We start from the raw sequence: 15,572 nt of genomic DNA on the forward strand, positions 1-15,572 counted from the left end.
TTCAGCAAGTTAGAGAAATGGTTTTTTTTCTGCCGAGAGTAATGCAGTTAAAACAGTGATCTCACTGCAGCAAATGGAGACATTGAAGCAGCAAAACTAAAATCTGTAGTCATAACAGAGGACAGAGGAAACAGAACTAAACTTTGAGCTTCTACAATAATCAATGAAGTTACATTTCTACTTGTGTGTAAATGCAAACAGCATCTGTCTCATTGTAGAAAATCAGAAAGAAGCTCTGTGGTGTTCACATTTTAGAAAATATATTAAATATTTTCCTTATTTATGATGGACTATTTCACCTCCACTTAATCCATCCCTGCATCCCTGTCTGTGTAACAGCCAGAGCAGGCACATTTTGTGTGCAATGTCGGCCAGTATCAAATACATTTGAGCTTTCCTTTAATCTCCAAACCTGGAATTAGTTCACAGCAATCAAAACATTACAACATTTTTTATTAAATTTAATGTGGTTTTCCCTTTACATTTTCACATTGCAGTGCTGCTGGACTTAACCAAGAAAAATCATCCCGCTTTATGCAATCGACTTTCCCAGATGTGACTCCTCCAGAGTCTCCACTGCAGCAACCAGAAAAGGCTGAACCCACTGCAGGGACAAAGAAAGCCAGGGGATTGTCCAATCACCCGTCCAGCTCCTCAGACGCCCTCAACCTGACATGGAGCATCAGACAGGAAGTAGAGAGGCTGATGCAGGATCAAAACAAACATTCTTCTTACACATCCTCTCAGGCTGGCAAAGTAAAGAAACATCAGGTGAGGAAAACTTTAAGCTAAGCTGTTGTGTGGGGCTGGGCAATATATCCATATCATATTGAAACATACACCTGCATATTCTGTATTGGTAAATATATTTAAAAAAGACTAATTTTAGAATTGATTTAACAGCTACCCCAGAAACAACTTTTTAGGCAAGTTTACAGATTATATTTTTAAAAAGTAATTTTGTTTATTGGCATAGGATAATGGTTCAGTGCGTAAGCAGTTAAAGGTTATCCTAATAATATAAGGATCCTGCCTGAAAACCCAAAGCGTTCAGCACATTTCAGAATTAGATAATATTTTATTGTATATTTGCAAAAATGACAAGTGAGTGGGCAGCTTTTATAAACAAGACAATACCTATACCGCAATCTCAAGAGCATAATACTGTTCTTATGTTTTTATTACATGTAACCATCATAGATTGTTGGTATTTATTTTCTCAGGCCTCCCGTGGCTCCACGATTTCTCATTCCTCAACATCTTCAGTGAGGAAACCCACTGCAGCTCCTGTGAGAGGCAGGAGAACAATGGGGGGGGCAGCAGGGACCTCCAGGTCGTCAGGGCTCAGCAGAGCTGCTGCTCCGGCCAAAACCCAGCCTTCTGTCCCCCGTCCACTGCAGCAGCCACGAGAAAGAGCCAAGTTCACGGAGAGCCAAGAAAAAGACGACTACACAGGTTATTAATGGCACTCACACAAAAAAATATTAAGTCATTCAACTGCCAAGATTATTTAAGATGAGACTTTGTCTCTCTGTTGATACTGATATGAACTGTACCATGAAACAGATGCTTCAGAAAGTAGATACATTTATTTCTTTGTTTTTAAATCTAACAAATTGATTTTACTTGAAAAAAATCGAAGGAACCAATTACCTTGACAGATATAGGTAAATATAACAATTAATCTAAATTTATGTTTACTTTATATCTTATTGTTAAATTTACTTAAAATCTAGTTATATTTACATTATATTGTGAAGTTGTTCAACCTAAACCTGACCTAACCTTACAAGTTAAATTAAATCAATCTTTCTTAGTTTTAGCAACTTCAGTAAACCAAGTTTGCTGTGCTATATATCTGTGCTCTGCCAGTTGCAAACTAGTCTGTCATATTGGTATTTTCTTATATATGTTAACAAAACAGAACTCACAGATCTAAATTCCTCATTGGCAAAATCTTCTTTGTCATGATCAAGTTAAGTCAGACTAACTTAGTTTACTGAAGTTGCAGACACTTAGAAAGAACAAGGTTCATTGCACTTGTCATTTTTAAGTTGCAACAACTTTAGATGAAGTAAAATACAGTAAATACAGCCAAATGTGAAGTAAATTTAACATAAATTGAGATTTATAGTGACATTCACTTTCCCTTTTCAAGGAAATGTTTCCTATATTTTTTGAAGATCAACTTGTCAGATTTTACAGTGTATGCAATGTTTCCAATCCTCCTTATGTTATCGGTTCTCTATAGTGCAGTAGCATGGTATGGAGGTGTGGAATCAGTGTGTCATATTTTGATTAGGGCTGTCAGATAATTATTTTTTCAAATTGCGATTAATAGAAATTTCAAAGTTGATTGCGATTAATGGCATTTTTTCATTGCATGTTTTCAATTCCATTATTTTGAATTTTGAAATCCATATTAACAAGGTGAAGCAATTCTTACCAGATTGTCTTGATTAGGAATCAAATGACAGAATACAACTGCATGGGATTAGCATGAAATTAACCCATTTTCATTCAAATATCTGGAGGTCAGAGGTCAAGGGACCCCTGAGAAATGACCATGCCGTTTTTTTCATCGCCGAAATTTAACCTAAGTGTGGAGCATTATTTAAACTTCTGACTGAGAAGCTAATGTGTGGTGGTACCACTGGATTTCTTAAGTTTTCTAGTTATATGATACCACGTGTAGTTGCGGTATCATCACTGTAGCTGTAAAACAGCTTGGGGCAGCCTCTTAAAGACAGGAATGTCGGCCGGCAACTAACGCATAAAAAAAAAAAAAAAAAACACGTTATGTACGGACCTTAATTTCATTTAATGTGTTAACGCTGACAGCCCTAGTTTTGAGCTGTGTATTTCATAAGACTGTGTGTGTGATAGAAAAGTACTGAAACTTTTTTATTTGTCTGATTAGCAGAGGCAGGTCTGAGGGTGAGCAGTGAGCTGGTGGCATCTGTTCAGTCTTTAGTGGCTGTCCTCCAACAGCAGATCGGCACCAACAGTCACCAGGAGGCTACAGACGCACAGGAAGTCAGAGCATCTCAAGAAACCAGACTGACACATCATCTTCCAAATAACAAGGTAGGAAAGTACTTCATCTCCAGCTGACCTTTTGGTGTTTGTATGTGAAACACATGATAAAATGCTCCGACAGCTGGCAGGGATTTTTTTCTTTTTTGCCTCCATGCTGGTGACAGCCATGGATTATGTTTTTGATTTGTCCATGCATACATACATCCTTCCCATTTTCTTGAAGCAATATCTCAAGAACATCTTGAGGAAATTTCTTCAAATTTGGCACTACTGTCCACTTTGAGTCAACAATGAAGCTATCAGAACTTGGTGTTCAAAGTCACTGTTACTCCGTCTTTCACATTCTCGTAAACGTGATATCTCATGAACGCCTTATAGGAATTTCTTCAGATTTGGCACAAACGACACTCTGAGTCAACAATAAACTGATTAGGACTTGGAAGTCAAAAGTCACTGTTTCTGTTACCATGCATTCTTCTCATTCTTGTGAACGCAATATCTCAAGATCACCTTGGAGGATTCTTTTTAAATTTCAACAATGAACTGATATGATGTTTAAATGTTACTGTTACTCCGTCTGTCTCATTCTCTTGAACCCAATATCTCAAGACTGTCTTGAGGGACTCTCCTCATATATGACAGAAATGTCCACTTTGAGTCAATGATAATCTAATCTGGTGGTCAAAAGTCATTGTTACTGTTGCAAAGCATCCTTCCCATTCTTGTGAACGCAATATTTCAAGAACACTCAAAGTAATTTCCTCACATTTGGTACAAAGTTCCACTATAGAAGGGTCAGTAGTATTACACCTTTATTTTGACAAATGTGAGTGATATTAGATTTTTAGTTGTTTGCATATCACTCTGATATGCTGTGAAGACTCTAACTCTTGACAGACCTTTTGTTATGTGTTGTTTTTAAGGTATTGGAAAGAAGAAGTTTTAGGAAAGGTCAGTTTACAGATGGGATTCCATTGAATGATGTGTCAGTGTTGCTGTATTAATCCTCAGGATTAATCCTTAATCCCCTGTTCAGGCACTGGAACGGGCAAAATATGAGTCAGAAGTGTGACTCTCTGTGCATGTTAACAGCATGTCATACTTTATATCTTTGACCAGTTTTCCTTTGTAAGGTCTGTTACATTAGGTTTGACCTTCTACGTTCATGATGCATGTGATGTCTGTGTTGATGGGTGACTTGCAGAGGGAGGAGGACAGCGCTGTGGTTGAGGAGCTGAGAGTCCAGCTTGCTCAGAGAGAGCGGGAGCTGCAGAGGATGAAGGAAGGCGCTGAGGAACTCAACTCACTCCGACAGCAGAACTACCTGCTGCAAAGCAAGGTGCACAAACACACTCACAACACCGGACCTTTCAAAACTAAACATGTTTTCCATGCCTTGTAGTCACTGTGATTGCACGCACCTACTACTTACATTCATATGGGTGACAACAGAGAGAAGTTACAACAGAGAGAGCAACACGTTTAAGTTTAGAATTCAGCTCAGGGCTGGGGTTCTGTGTGACCATGTTAGTTAGGCTGTGATAATGTACAAATGTAATGTACAAAAAAAAACCTCCTAGCCTTCCACTCGTTTATGTAAATTCATTACATAACTGTCCAACAGGTACATAAAAAATGTACATCTTAAAGGTTGGCTAATGAGAAAAGCCACTCGCAGTCATAACAAGAGCCCTGCCAATCTATCAGTAAAATTGGTTATACAACATTACAGACAGTTGTCTGATTAAATTACACGACAGAGTGAGTCAGCAGTGCTGTGCTGTGTCTAGAAATGGTCCATTTGTACCTTTTTTCAGCTGTTTTCCAGGTGCACCATGCCTCTGGAAAAACTTTACTGTCAAAGCAGTTCTAAAACACTCTTCTCTCAAATCTCAACTTAACTTGTGATTTTAATGTAAGCTTATTGAAGGCTTAGTTTGTGCACTGTTGTTTTAGATTTGCAGCTCCTAGCTGATATTCAAGGATTAATAATTAGTTGCAAAAAAGGTCAGGAGATCTGTATTTATTTATTTTTCAATCAACTACAAACTACTGCAACTACAAATAATAAGACCAGCAAAAATACATTTCTAGCAGAAAAATTGATACTTCAATAAGTTAAAATAAGAGCTGTGTGTGTTTTTCTGTCCTCAGCTGCGAAGTGCAGAGGAAGCCAGTCAGAAGACGAGACGAGTCGAGGCCTCTGACTCTGCTACAGAGGAAAAGCTCCAGCAGATGGACAAAGACATAAAAGAGCAGGAGATGCTCATAAAGGGTTACCAGCAGGTTTGTTTCCCTGAACACTTCTCTTTTAACATTATTGTTTTCACCGTTAATTTATATTCCTATATCTGCATGTTTTTTCTCCTGATGTTCATGTAATCAAATCTGTTTTTGGATATCTATAGTCATTTCAAGCTCAGCATTTTGAAAGAAATTTGGGGTTTAGAGAGATGTACTGACTTTGTCAGGGTCCCAGGATGCAGGAAAAAAATTATTTTCACCAAGACAGGATATGCTCCCAGCTCTAAGAACTTTTGCTTCAGATGGACATACAATCAGACTCAGTAAGCAATTGGAAACTGACCAGAGATCATGTCCTTATTGCTGCATCAGTCATCACTCGTATGTGAGTCTGGGGAATTAGCATGAAGTCTGCAGGTTCGACCTGTACCTAAAGGTCTTAACACTTCTACTTCTGCCGTCTTAATTCAGTAATTCTTAATATGAAAGAGAGGGCTGCTACGAAAAATCATCACTCATGTCTAAGTTGCATGAGAGTAGTTTTCTCTTCTCTTCTTGTTTTTCTTCTTTTTCCTCTTTTGTTAAAATGTCAGTAAAGCTGGTGATATTTTGCAGGAGAATGAGAAGCTGTATTTGCAGATGAAGGCTCAGCAGGCAAAGAGTAAAGCCAACGAGGAGGCCATGTTTAATGAAAACCAGAGGCTGCTGAACGAGCTGACTTTCACAAGGTGGGTTCAGTAAAGCTGTGACTAATTTGTGACTGCACTTTTGCTTGTGCATGTCTTCCAGTAATGAATGCTCATTGAAAATCAATGTTGGCCTGCTTTTGAAACTTCACTGCATTACCTTTTAAAATATTTTATTTATCCATTTATTTCAGAAAATGTGTTGCAAACTGTTGTTTGTCTTCTGTCATTGTTCATCTTCCTCAGGGAGCAGCTGAATAAAACTTCAAGGCCTGTGGGAAATGTCTGCTTAATGGATCACACTCAACGCATTACAGACTTGTTAGCGCAGATAAATATATTTCAGGTGAAGTACCGTAATCATTAAAACAGTTTCTTTGTGCTGACTGAAGTTGTTTCCGCCCCCTCAGTTACCAAAGAGATGTGTCTGTGTGTGCAGAGGAACGAGGCCCAGCTGACTGAGGACGTTCACAGACTGAAGCAGGAGAAGCAGGCTCTGGACGTGGACCTGCAGCTGATGAGAAAAGAGAGGGACCTAGCTAAAGCTCAGGCCCTGTCTGCCTCAGGTAACACTGGACTCGCAACTGTGCTGCTCGTGGGATTTTAACTGACCATTGAAACTTGAATTTTTAACAATTAGAGGGAGCTCCGTAGCTACACAAGACTTTTATATTGTTTATGCATATACAGTCGTCCTCAAAATTATTCATACCCTTGCTAATTCTTGTGATTTTTTCATTTAGTGATGAAATGAATGCATGTTTTCAAATTTGTGTATCAGTTATATGTGACCAACAATTGAAAGAATGACAACAATACAAAATTCAAAAAAATATTTATTTATGGGCTATTTTATTAATGGAGTCCCAAAAAATGCCATGTTCAAAATTATTCATACCCTAGTCCATTGTCTTTATTTAATAGTCAATGGCATAGCCTTTATTCTTTATTACTACTTCTAGACGATTCTTGTACGTGTCCACAAGCTTCCTGCATGTCTCCTGTGGGATGTTGGCCCACTCTTCCTTGGCGAATGCCTCAAGCTGGGTCAGGTTGGTTGGTTTCCTCGCCATCACTCTGGTCTTCAAGTGATGCCACAAGTTCTCAATGGGATTCAGGTCAGGACTTTGACTTGGCCATTCCAGGACATTGACATCATTGTCCTTGAACCATTTCTTCACTACCTTGGCAGTGTGTTTAGGATCATTGTCTTGCTGGTACGTCCAGTTGTGGCCAAGCTGGAGTTTCACAGCAGATTCCTTCACATTTTCATCAAGTATCCTGATGTAATCCTCCTTTTTCATGATACCTTGGACCTTGACGAGATTCCCTGTGCCACTGGAGGAGAAACATCCCCATAGCATTATGCTTCCACCACCATACAGTGGGCACAGTGTTCTTTGGTCCTTTCTTCCTCCAGACATATTGAGCATCCATATAGCCAAATAACTCCAACTTTGTCTCATCAGACCACAGGATGGTTGACCAAAAGCTGGAATCTTGCTTCAGATGACCTCAACCAAAGGCCAGGTGAGCTACCAGATGTTTCTTACTGAGCAGCTGCGTCTTCCGAGGTTTACGTCCATGGAGACCTCCTCTGTGCAAGACTCGCTCGATGGTGGACCGTGACACCTTTGTCCCTGCCTGGTCAAGCTTTCAATTAGGGCCTTGGTTGTGGTCTGTGGGTTTGGTGTTGACCTCTCGGCAGATTTTCTTAGCAAGTTTGGGGGACACCTTACGCTTCCGGCCACGCCCACTGAGGTTTTTAACAGTGTTGAACCTCTTGTTCTTGTTGATGATGCTCTGGACGGTTGAAACAGGGACATCATACTGCTTGGAAATGGCCTTGTAACCCCTTTCCTTCACTGTGGGTACGAACAAGACGCTGACGTAGGTCCTCGCTGAGCTCCTTCTTCTTGACCATGATGACCAGAAATTGAGAATGACCTGAACACTTTTCCCCTATTTTTACTCTTCTGGAAAGATGTCTTTTTTCGCTTTAACATTTGGCCAACGATGTTAAATAAAGGCTTTTATTCCATTGTGACATCTTGAAGTAACTACTGGACAAAAATTACCACATTTGGCACATTTTTGTTGAAATATTGTCAGGGGTATGAATAATTTTGAACATGGCATTTTTTGGGACTCCATTAATAAAATAGCCCATAAATAAATATTTTTTTGAATTTTGTATTGTTGTCATTCTTTCAGTTGTTGGTCACATATAACTGATACACCAATTTGAAAACATGCATTCATTTCATCACTAAATGAAAAAATCACAAGAATTAGCAAGGGTATGAATAATTTTGAGGACGACTGTATATATATATATATATATATATATATATATATATATATATATATATATATATATATATATACTGTATATATATATATATATATGTGTGTATGTATATACATAAACATATGAGGTCAGCATAAACTGATCTTTGCTTTTACTGACAGAATATGACAGAATTGTGGCCCTTTAAATGCCTGGTTTTTTGTCATGATGCGACTGTGTTTTTAGATGATTATTTTTTCAATATACCACATTCTAAGTAGTTGGGTTTTTTTAAACACAGCCTGGGATATGTCAGTATTTAGCAGCAACATTGATTTTTACATATAGATTTTTTTTGTGCAGTATCAAATACTCACACTCGTATTGCTCTGCACACAAAATGCGCTTCCCAAAATCCTGCTTTAAAAATATTAGCGATTAATATGATTTTCTACTTTCATTGAGTTCATTTTTTAACCAGCATCTATAGTTACATAGCCTGGGATATGTCAATGATTTGCAGCAACATTGATTGTTAAAATTGCACCTAGTGGAAATAGCATGTGATGACAGATTCCAAAGCAAAAACCCAGAGTGACACCCAGAAATAACACAATGCATGTTTTTATACTTTGATGGCTGTGAGATCAACAATATCAGTTTAAATGGGTTTCAGTGGTGCATTTTTGGCACTTAACAGTCTGAATGTAACAATCTTGTGTCCACAGTGTATTTTAGACTTAATGGGGGAGCAGAGCTGGAAATTCTGAGATCAAACAAAAACACACAATCTTGCCAAAATTTATGCCACATGCATGAACACAGCTAAAATTAGCAAAAAATGAAGAACGAAAACCACGGAAATTGGGCCAAACAGTCCCTAAAGATTAATCATTCTATGTGTGTCAGGTGATAAGACATTTGAGCAGCGTGTATTGGAGGACAGGCACAGAGAGGAAGTGGCTGCCCTGAAGAAGAAGCTGCAGTGGTTCGCTGAGAACCAGGAGCTGCTGGACAGAGACGCTGGCAGACTGAAGGCTGCTACAGCTGAGATACAGCAACTCAAAGAGCAGGTGAGGCGCACTCACCTTCACTACCTGCAGAATACACATACTGATACAAAGTCCTCCTCATCTGCGGTTCTTTCCTTTGAATTACATTAATTCAGTGCATTTACGTTTTTCTAAAGATCACTTTATTTGGGAGCCACCCCCCCTCCCAGGGTCCCTGCCAATCCTTAAAAAGTCTTAAAAGGCGTTTAATGAATCAATCTAAAAATAAGGCCTTAAATGGTCTTAAAATGTCTGAACTTCTTTTCGTTTTAGAAGTGCAAAGACATAAAAGGTTTGATTTTAGTAATCTTTTTTTCTGATTGGAATGCTATCTCATAGAATAATAAAGGTAACTTTAAAAAAAAAAAAAGAAAACTTGCATTGCTGTCACCCAAAAGTCAGGTTTTATATAAAACTGAATGTTTGGGCGAAAAATCTCCCTAACCTTAAGTTATTGTGTCAGGTCTTTTTTTTGTCTTTTTTTCATTTTTCCCACCAGTTTTGGTTATAGTGAAATCAGTCTTAAATTTCGTTTTGAGTGGCATTGACAAAACACAATGAACACAATACCTCAAGAATTTCTTAAAATTTAGCACAAACGTCCACTTTGACTCAAGGATGAACTGATGAGGTTTCGGCAGTCAAAAGTCAAGGTCACTGTGACCTTGATTTCATTCCTTTTTTGCAAATGCAGTATCTTAAGAACACCTTGAGGGAATTTGTTCAAATTTGACAAAACATCCAGTTTGACTCAAAAATGAACTGATTAAAACTTGGTGGTCAGAGGTCAGAGGTCAAGGTCACTGTGACCTCACAAAACCTTTTTTGGGCCATATCTCAAGAATGCATTTTCCAATTATAAGAAAAATTCACACAAATGTCTAATAGGATATCTTGGTTGCCCTCCTTGAAACTTTTGTGCTGCTGGGGGAAGATTTGTGTATCCGTGTTTTCACAGACATGGATGTAAACTGTAAGAGGTGGGTGCACAGAGGCCTGCAGCTGTGGGGCGGTAATTCCAGTCATATACGTATGTATTAATAGGTGGATGTGACCCAGATTGGAGGGAGTGTGGTGTTACTTTGTATATCGGGGCTGTGGAGTACCCAAAGGATAAACTTATTTTAAAAATCTCCCAAAAATGTTTCAAAAAACATCATACACATTTTAAGTGTTAAGTCTTTAGCTGTAACGATGCTGGATAGTTAAGGGGTTTGCAGCTAAGATGTGAGATGGAAAGTTTGTTGAAAGCCAGTTACAGTTTACCAGTTTAATGCTGATTTCTGTGTTAGAACTGACAGCTTGTCTCTATTTCAGGTCGAAAAACTGAAAAGCGATGTGGGCAGAAGAAGCAGTGAGCAGCAGAGAAAGGCCAGAGAGAAAACAGCCGACTACAAGAGGATGCAGGACCTGGAGCGACAGGTTTCACACACACAAACTAATTAATTCAACTCATTACACTGCCTCACTCACTCACTCACCACTTTAGGGGTTGACAGATATTGGTTTTTCAGGGCTGATAACAGTACCGATTATTAGTAGTTAATGAAACCGATAACTGATATGTGGAATCGATATGCATTCACAGAAAAAAACAAGAAAATCTTTCTGTCAATATTTAGAATTCTGAATATGACAAAATCTAATGCAAAAGTTTGTTTTAATGACTTTTGCAGATTTTTAATCAAATGTTAAGTGAAAATAAATTTTAAAAATGAATAAATAAGAATTGTAAAACCTCAGAGAGCTAAGTAAAAGTACCTCCCATGCTGACACTTTCTTTGCGCTTTTTAATTGGTTACTTTTATCACCAATGATTAAAATAAAATGGTGATAGAGGTAATAAGCAAAATGCCAAATATCAGCCTCAATAGTGGGCCAGGCTGATAATCTGTCGACTCCTACTCCTTATGTCTCTTCATGATTTCAGAGTCCTCTCTCCACCAGGTCAAGGAGCTGGAGCAGATACTCAGACGTAAAAACCCAAACTCCCTGCCTGCTCTGATCTACGCTGCAGCCACAGCTGGCAGCCCAGAGGATGCGTCTGCCAAGACGTCCCCGCCCAGCAGGATCAACACACTGCTGGAGCGCAGGATTCAGCGTCTGGAGGCCGAGCTGGAGGGTCACGATGAGGAGGCCAAACGCAGCCTGCGGGCCATGGAGCAACAGTTCCATAGGATCAAGGTACAACTACAGTCTACACAGCTGTTAGTCAGTACTGCACTCACTGCTGTATGATGTAGTAACTCCTCTTTGACAACTATTCAAATGATGTTTCCAGATGAATATGTCATTACTATTATTACTGCAGCAGCACTTTTTACACTGCGAACATGTTAGCTATGTTCAGTGACTGAGTTACTGTTTAATCACACAGCCTGTTTTTATCAGTTAAGAATTATTCTTAAGAATTCTGTAAATGGCTGAAAAATCTGTTATTATTGTTAATGTCTGTCTCGGTTGACAGTTTGACCACAGTTCAAGGAGGTATTGGCATGATTGAAAGCTGCTTTATTGCTCCTATAACAGGCTTGCGTCGCCTTGGATTACAGATAATGACTACTAGTGTGGTGGCTGCAATAGAAATAAAGCTGCTAGTTATTTGAACATCCATCACCATGCTTCTTAGAATGTTATCACCAGAGGAGAAGTCGCAGAACATCACTCAGTGGGAATGCAGTCATCTCACTATTGTGTTTTATCGACATTTTGAAAATATTGCATAAGTTTTGTGCAAATCTGTAATGACAACCAGCTTAATGAATTTGTACTGTTTTGTACTGTTGTTTAGTGTACTCCAAAAACATACACATTGTGATTAACTGCATCAAAATCAGACTGTAAAAAGAATATGCTTTCAAATAGAATCATGAAAATGAACAAAGAGAAAACAGAAGATGTGACATTTTATCACGTGTGTCTGTGTGCACTGTCCAGCTCCGCTATGAGCAGCAGATCTCAGAGCTGGAGCAGCAGCTGGAGACAGCAAACTCTGCAGCAGGGACAGAGCCATGGATGCCACAGGTTCGATCTCTGGAGGAGGAGCTTCAGCGTGTGAAGGAAACCCATCAGGAGAAAGAAAAGTCTCTCCAGGACCAGATTGAGTCTCTGCAGCAGCAGCTCAAACACAAGGTCAGCACAGGAGCCACACAGGGCGTTAGCTTAGCTTTAGCCTCGCTGTTAGCTCCAGCATGCTAACACAGGCCGCTATTTAGACATGTGTCACTGAAACACAACTCACTGAAACTGGGATATTTGACATATTATGTGATAAGACAACACCAAGGATAAATAAAGAATCTAACTTGCCGCTACAGGCTCAGCCGAGTCCAGGCCGGCACCAGCGTCAAGCCGAGGCAGCGTTTGGTGCCCGGTTAGAGCGGTTGAACCAAGACCTCAACTCCAAGACACGGACCATCCAGGAGCTGTCCCGCACTGTGGAGAGACTGCAGAAGGAGAGGAGGAACATGTTGTCTGTCCCCAACCCACGACCAGAAACCCCCACTACTGAGAACAAACGACAGCCAGGCCCCACAAAGACACTCTGCTCTGCTCCTGCAATAGAGACATGTGCAGGAGAGGAAACTTTCCCAGCTGCTCACTATGAGAAGACTTACCAGCCCACTGTCTTTACAGGTATGGATGAGGACCATTTGTTCCAGGTGACTTTCGCAACATTGCGGAACTGCAGCGTGTTGCATGCTCGTGGTGTTCACACTGGCAGCGTCGTGGCTGTGACTCTTCTGCAGGGCTGCCTGCTGCTTTGAGTTCTCTATTTCCACATTTATAAGCACATATTCCACTCATTTATGAAGTTGTGGAAGCTCCTGTATTGTGAAGAACATGGTTCTGCAAATGTTTCAAAATAAAATGCCTTTTGTCAACAACTAATGGGAACAGAAATGTTGTCAGAGGGATTTTATTTTGAAACAGGAGCAGGAAAGTTTGACTAAAACAGATGTGTTTGTATTACCTCAACTCTGTGGCAGAGGGAGACTTTTGAACTGAGGTAAAAGGTGGTATAGAGTCCATGTAATTATCAAAACGCCATTTTCACTGTCTATTTTTTCCTAACAACTGGTGAGCCACCGTTTCTCTCTTTGTTGATATTGTTATGAATTTAATATAATAAGAAATTTCCCTAAAATATGTCTTCAGTTTATTCAGTGATAGTCAGCACACGTTCTAGCCATATACTGAAGGCATGAGCGAGCATTTGAGCAATCTGTTTGATTACACTGCCATCTGTTTGACAGGCAGTCATATCTCCGAGGTTGTGCAGGAGAACGAGGCTCTGAAGGAGCGCCTGGAGCTGCTGGAGCTGCACAGTGAGCAGGAGCGACATGCATTAAGAGCTGATGCTCAACAAGCCAGGGAGGAGCTGTGCAGGTATCAGTGTGAAAGAGGGTAGTTACACACACATCACGTAGGTGCAAGGCTATCAAAAAACACTGTACATGTGAATGAAAGGTAACGCCTGCACGCTTACTCCATGCCACACAAGTTAATTTCAGAAAACGTTACGGACCTGACGAAGATCCAAGCAGGATCGAAACGCTGTGTGAAATAAATGTGTGGCATGGAGTAAGTGTGCAGGCGTTACCTTTTCCTCAGGTATGAGTGTGAACCATAGACTTTATATAAAGATGGACGACACGTCCCCACTTACCCACGCTATGCTAAGTGAGGTCAAAATATCCTGGATACAGAGGAGCAGGCCTTATGACCTATACTGTAGACAGACACCAGGAGGCGAACTGAAAAGTTATATTTTGGGGGAGCTGTCATGTTGTCCATCTTTATATACAGTCTGTGGTGTGAACACATTATCATATGTCAACACATATTTTGCAGAACATGAATGCGATCACAGCTGAGTTGAATGTGCTCTTTTAGGCTGAAGGAGCACTCTGCAGAGCAGCTGTCCTCCATGAAAGCAGAGAACCTCAGGGTGTTAGACCAGCTGCGGGCCACCCATGCCCTGGAACACTCATCCTCAAAGGTTGCTGAACTGTCCAATAAGCTCAACACTCAGGAGGTACTGGCTCACTAACCTAAGACTCTTATGTCAACAGGAAGTGCTGCAAGTTATCCTGTTGATTTAACCTTCACCTCTACCTGCAGATCATGGTGAAACATTTGCAAGACCAGCTCAAAGAGCTGCAGGGTACTAAAGCGGCACTGCAAATATCCAGGACCAGAGAGGACGCTCTGCAGACGCAGGTAGGCATTCAATTCTGATGATTGTCCTCATCTTTTAAAGCAGGTCCCTGCAGATCCATAAAAGTATTAAGAGGCATTGAATTCATTCATATAAAGATAAGGCCAAACTAAAATGTCTTAAATCAGTCTTTCAAAAGTCATAAAAATACAAAGACATTGGAAGTAAGATGTTACAAACTTTTGTAACATTCTTTTCGAATAATTTACTGAACTCCTCTTCATAGACTCAAATGGGTCTAAGAAGAGGATGATGGGAATTAAAGCAGCGGAATAATCCCATACACAGAGTGAAGCACGTGAAATCAGTAATAAAATCACCAATAAGGTATTGATTCTATAGGTATTTCCCAGTTCTAACCAGATATGACTTTTTTACTTGATCAAAAATGTAATGTTTTATGTTGCAAAAAATTGTTTAGGCAAAATTGTTCTTAGCTCTGTAAAAAAGGTTGGTACTTTTTTTCAGTTTATGTTCAAATGGCATTAAAAAAATCTAAAAAAGTATTCAATTGAATTTGCCTTGAACTGTAAGAATCCTGTTAAATGACAGAAGCATTTATATTAATTGCGAGAGAGAGACAGTCAGACTGAGAGAAAGACAGATAGATAGATTTATCAAGATAAATCTGGATTATCACTTTCTGTTTTAAGCAAGATAATAAGTTTGTCACTTGTCTGTCACTGATTTGTGTTCAGCTGACGCGACTGCTGAAGGAGCTGAAGGAAGCTAAAGACACACAGAGCCCAGAGGTGAAACTCCTGTGTGGCCTGGAGAAGAAGATCTTCAGCATGGAGCTCAGACACCAACACAGAGAGAAAGAGCTGCAGCAGGTACAATGATGGCACAATTCACTCTTTCTATATTGTTTTGTTGGCCCCGGGCCCCAGACCTTCACTGTCCACAGACAGAGACTGTTTAAGCTGTTCTTCACTAGAGTTACACGGAGGCCTTCTCCACCATAGAAATGTAATGACCTATCATAACCTGGAGCTGTGGCGACACTTGAACGCCAGAATTGTAAAATATAAAAGAAGTTT

The 15,572-nt window shown here is 39.8% G+C and overlaps 1 protein-coding gene across 4 annotated transcripts in view; it reads left to right on the forward strand.

Annotated features, from left to right (window-relative positions):
• The window catches only part of cep162 (centrosomal protein 162), a 32,404-nt gene that overhangs the window by 15,109 nt on the left and 1,723 nt on the right, over window positions 1–15,572 (forward strand). For 3 of the 4 annotated variants that reach the window (XM_042490778.1, XM_042490779.1, XM_042490777.1), the window contains exons 12-28: window positions 498–771; window positions 1,224–1,455; window positions 2,921–3,087; window positions 4,244–4,378; window positions 5,194–5,325; window positions 5,899–6,011; window positions 6,216–6,315; window positions 6,409–6,535; window positions 9,169–9,332; window positions 10,629–10,733; window positions 11,259–11,495; window positions 12,249–12,443; window positions 12,629–12,947; window positions 13,568–13,700; window positions 14,208–14,349; window positions 14,436–14,534; window positions 15,231–15,365. In XM_042490778.1, coding sequence (XP_042346712.1) covers window positions 498–771; window positions 1,224–1,455; window positions 2,921–3,087; window positions 4,244–4,378; window positions 5,194–5,325; window positions 5,899–6,011; window positions 6,216–6,315; window positions 6,409–6,535; window positions 9,169–9,332; window positions 10,629–10,733; window positions 11,259–11,495; window positions 12,249–12,443; window positions 12,629–12,947; window positions 13,568–13,700; window positions 14,208–14,349; window positions 14,436–14,534; window positions 15,231–15,365 — 2,809 coding nt within the window. The remainder of the gene's footprint in view (window positions 1–497; window positions 772–1,223; window positions 1,456–2,920; window positions 3,088–4,243; window positions 4,379–5,193; window positions 5,326–5,898; window positions 6,012–6,215; window positions 6,316–6,408; window positions 6,536–9,168; window positions 9,333–10,628; window positions 10,734–11,258; window positions 11,496–12,248; window positions 12,444–12,628; window positions 12,948–13,567; window positions 13,701–14,207; window positions 14,350–14,435; window positions 14,535–15,230; window positions 15,366–15,572) is intronic. The other variant, XM_042490780.1, reaches the window with a different exon arrangement.

Source organism: Plectropomus leopardus, chromosome 7 (assembly GCF_008729295.1).
Source record: "Plectropomus leopardus isolate mb chromosome 7, YSFRI_Pleo_2.0, whole genome shotgun sequence".
Lineage (NCBI taxonomy): Eukaryota > Metazoa > Chordata > Actinopteri > Perciformes > Serranidae > Plectropomus > Plectropomus leopardus.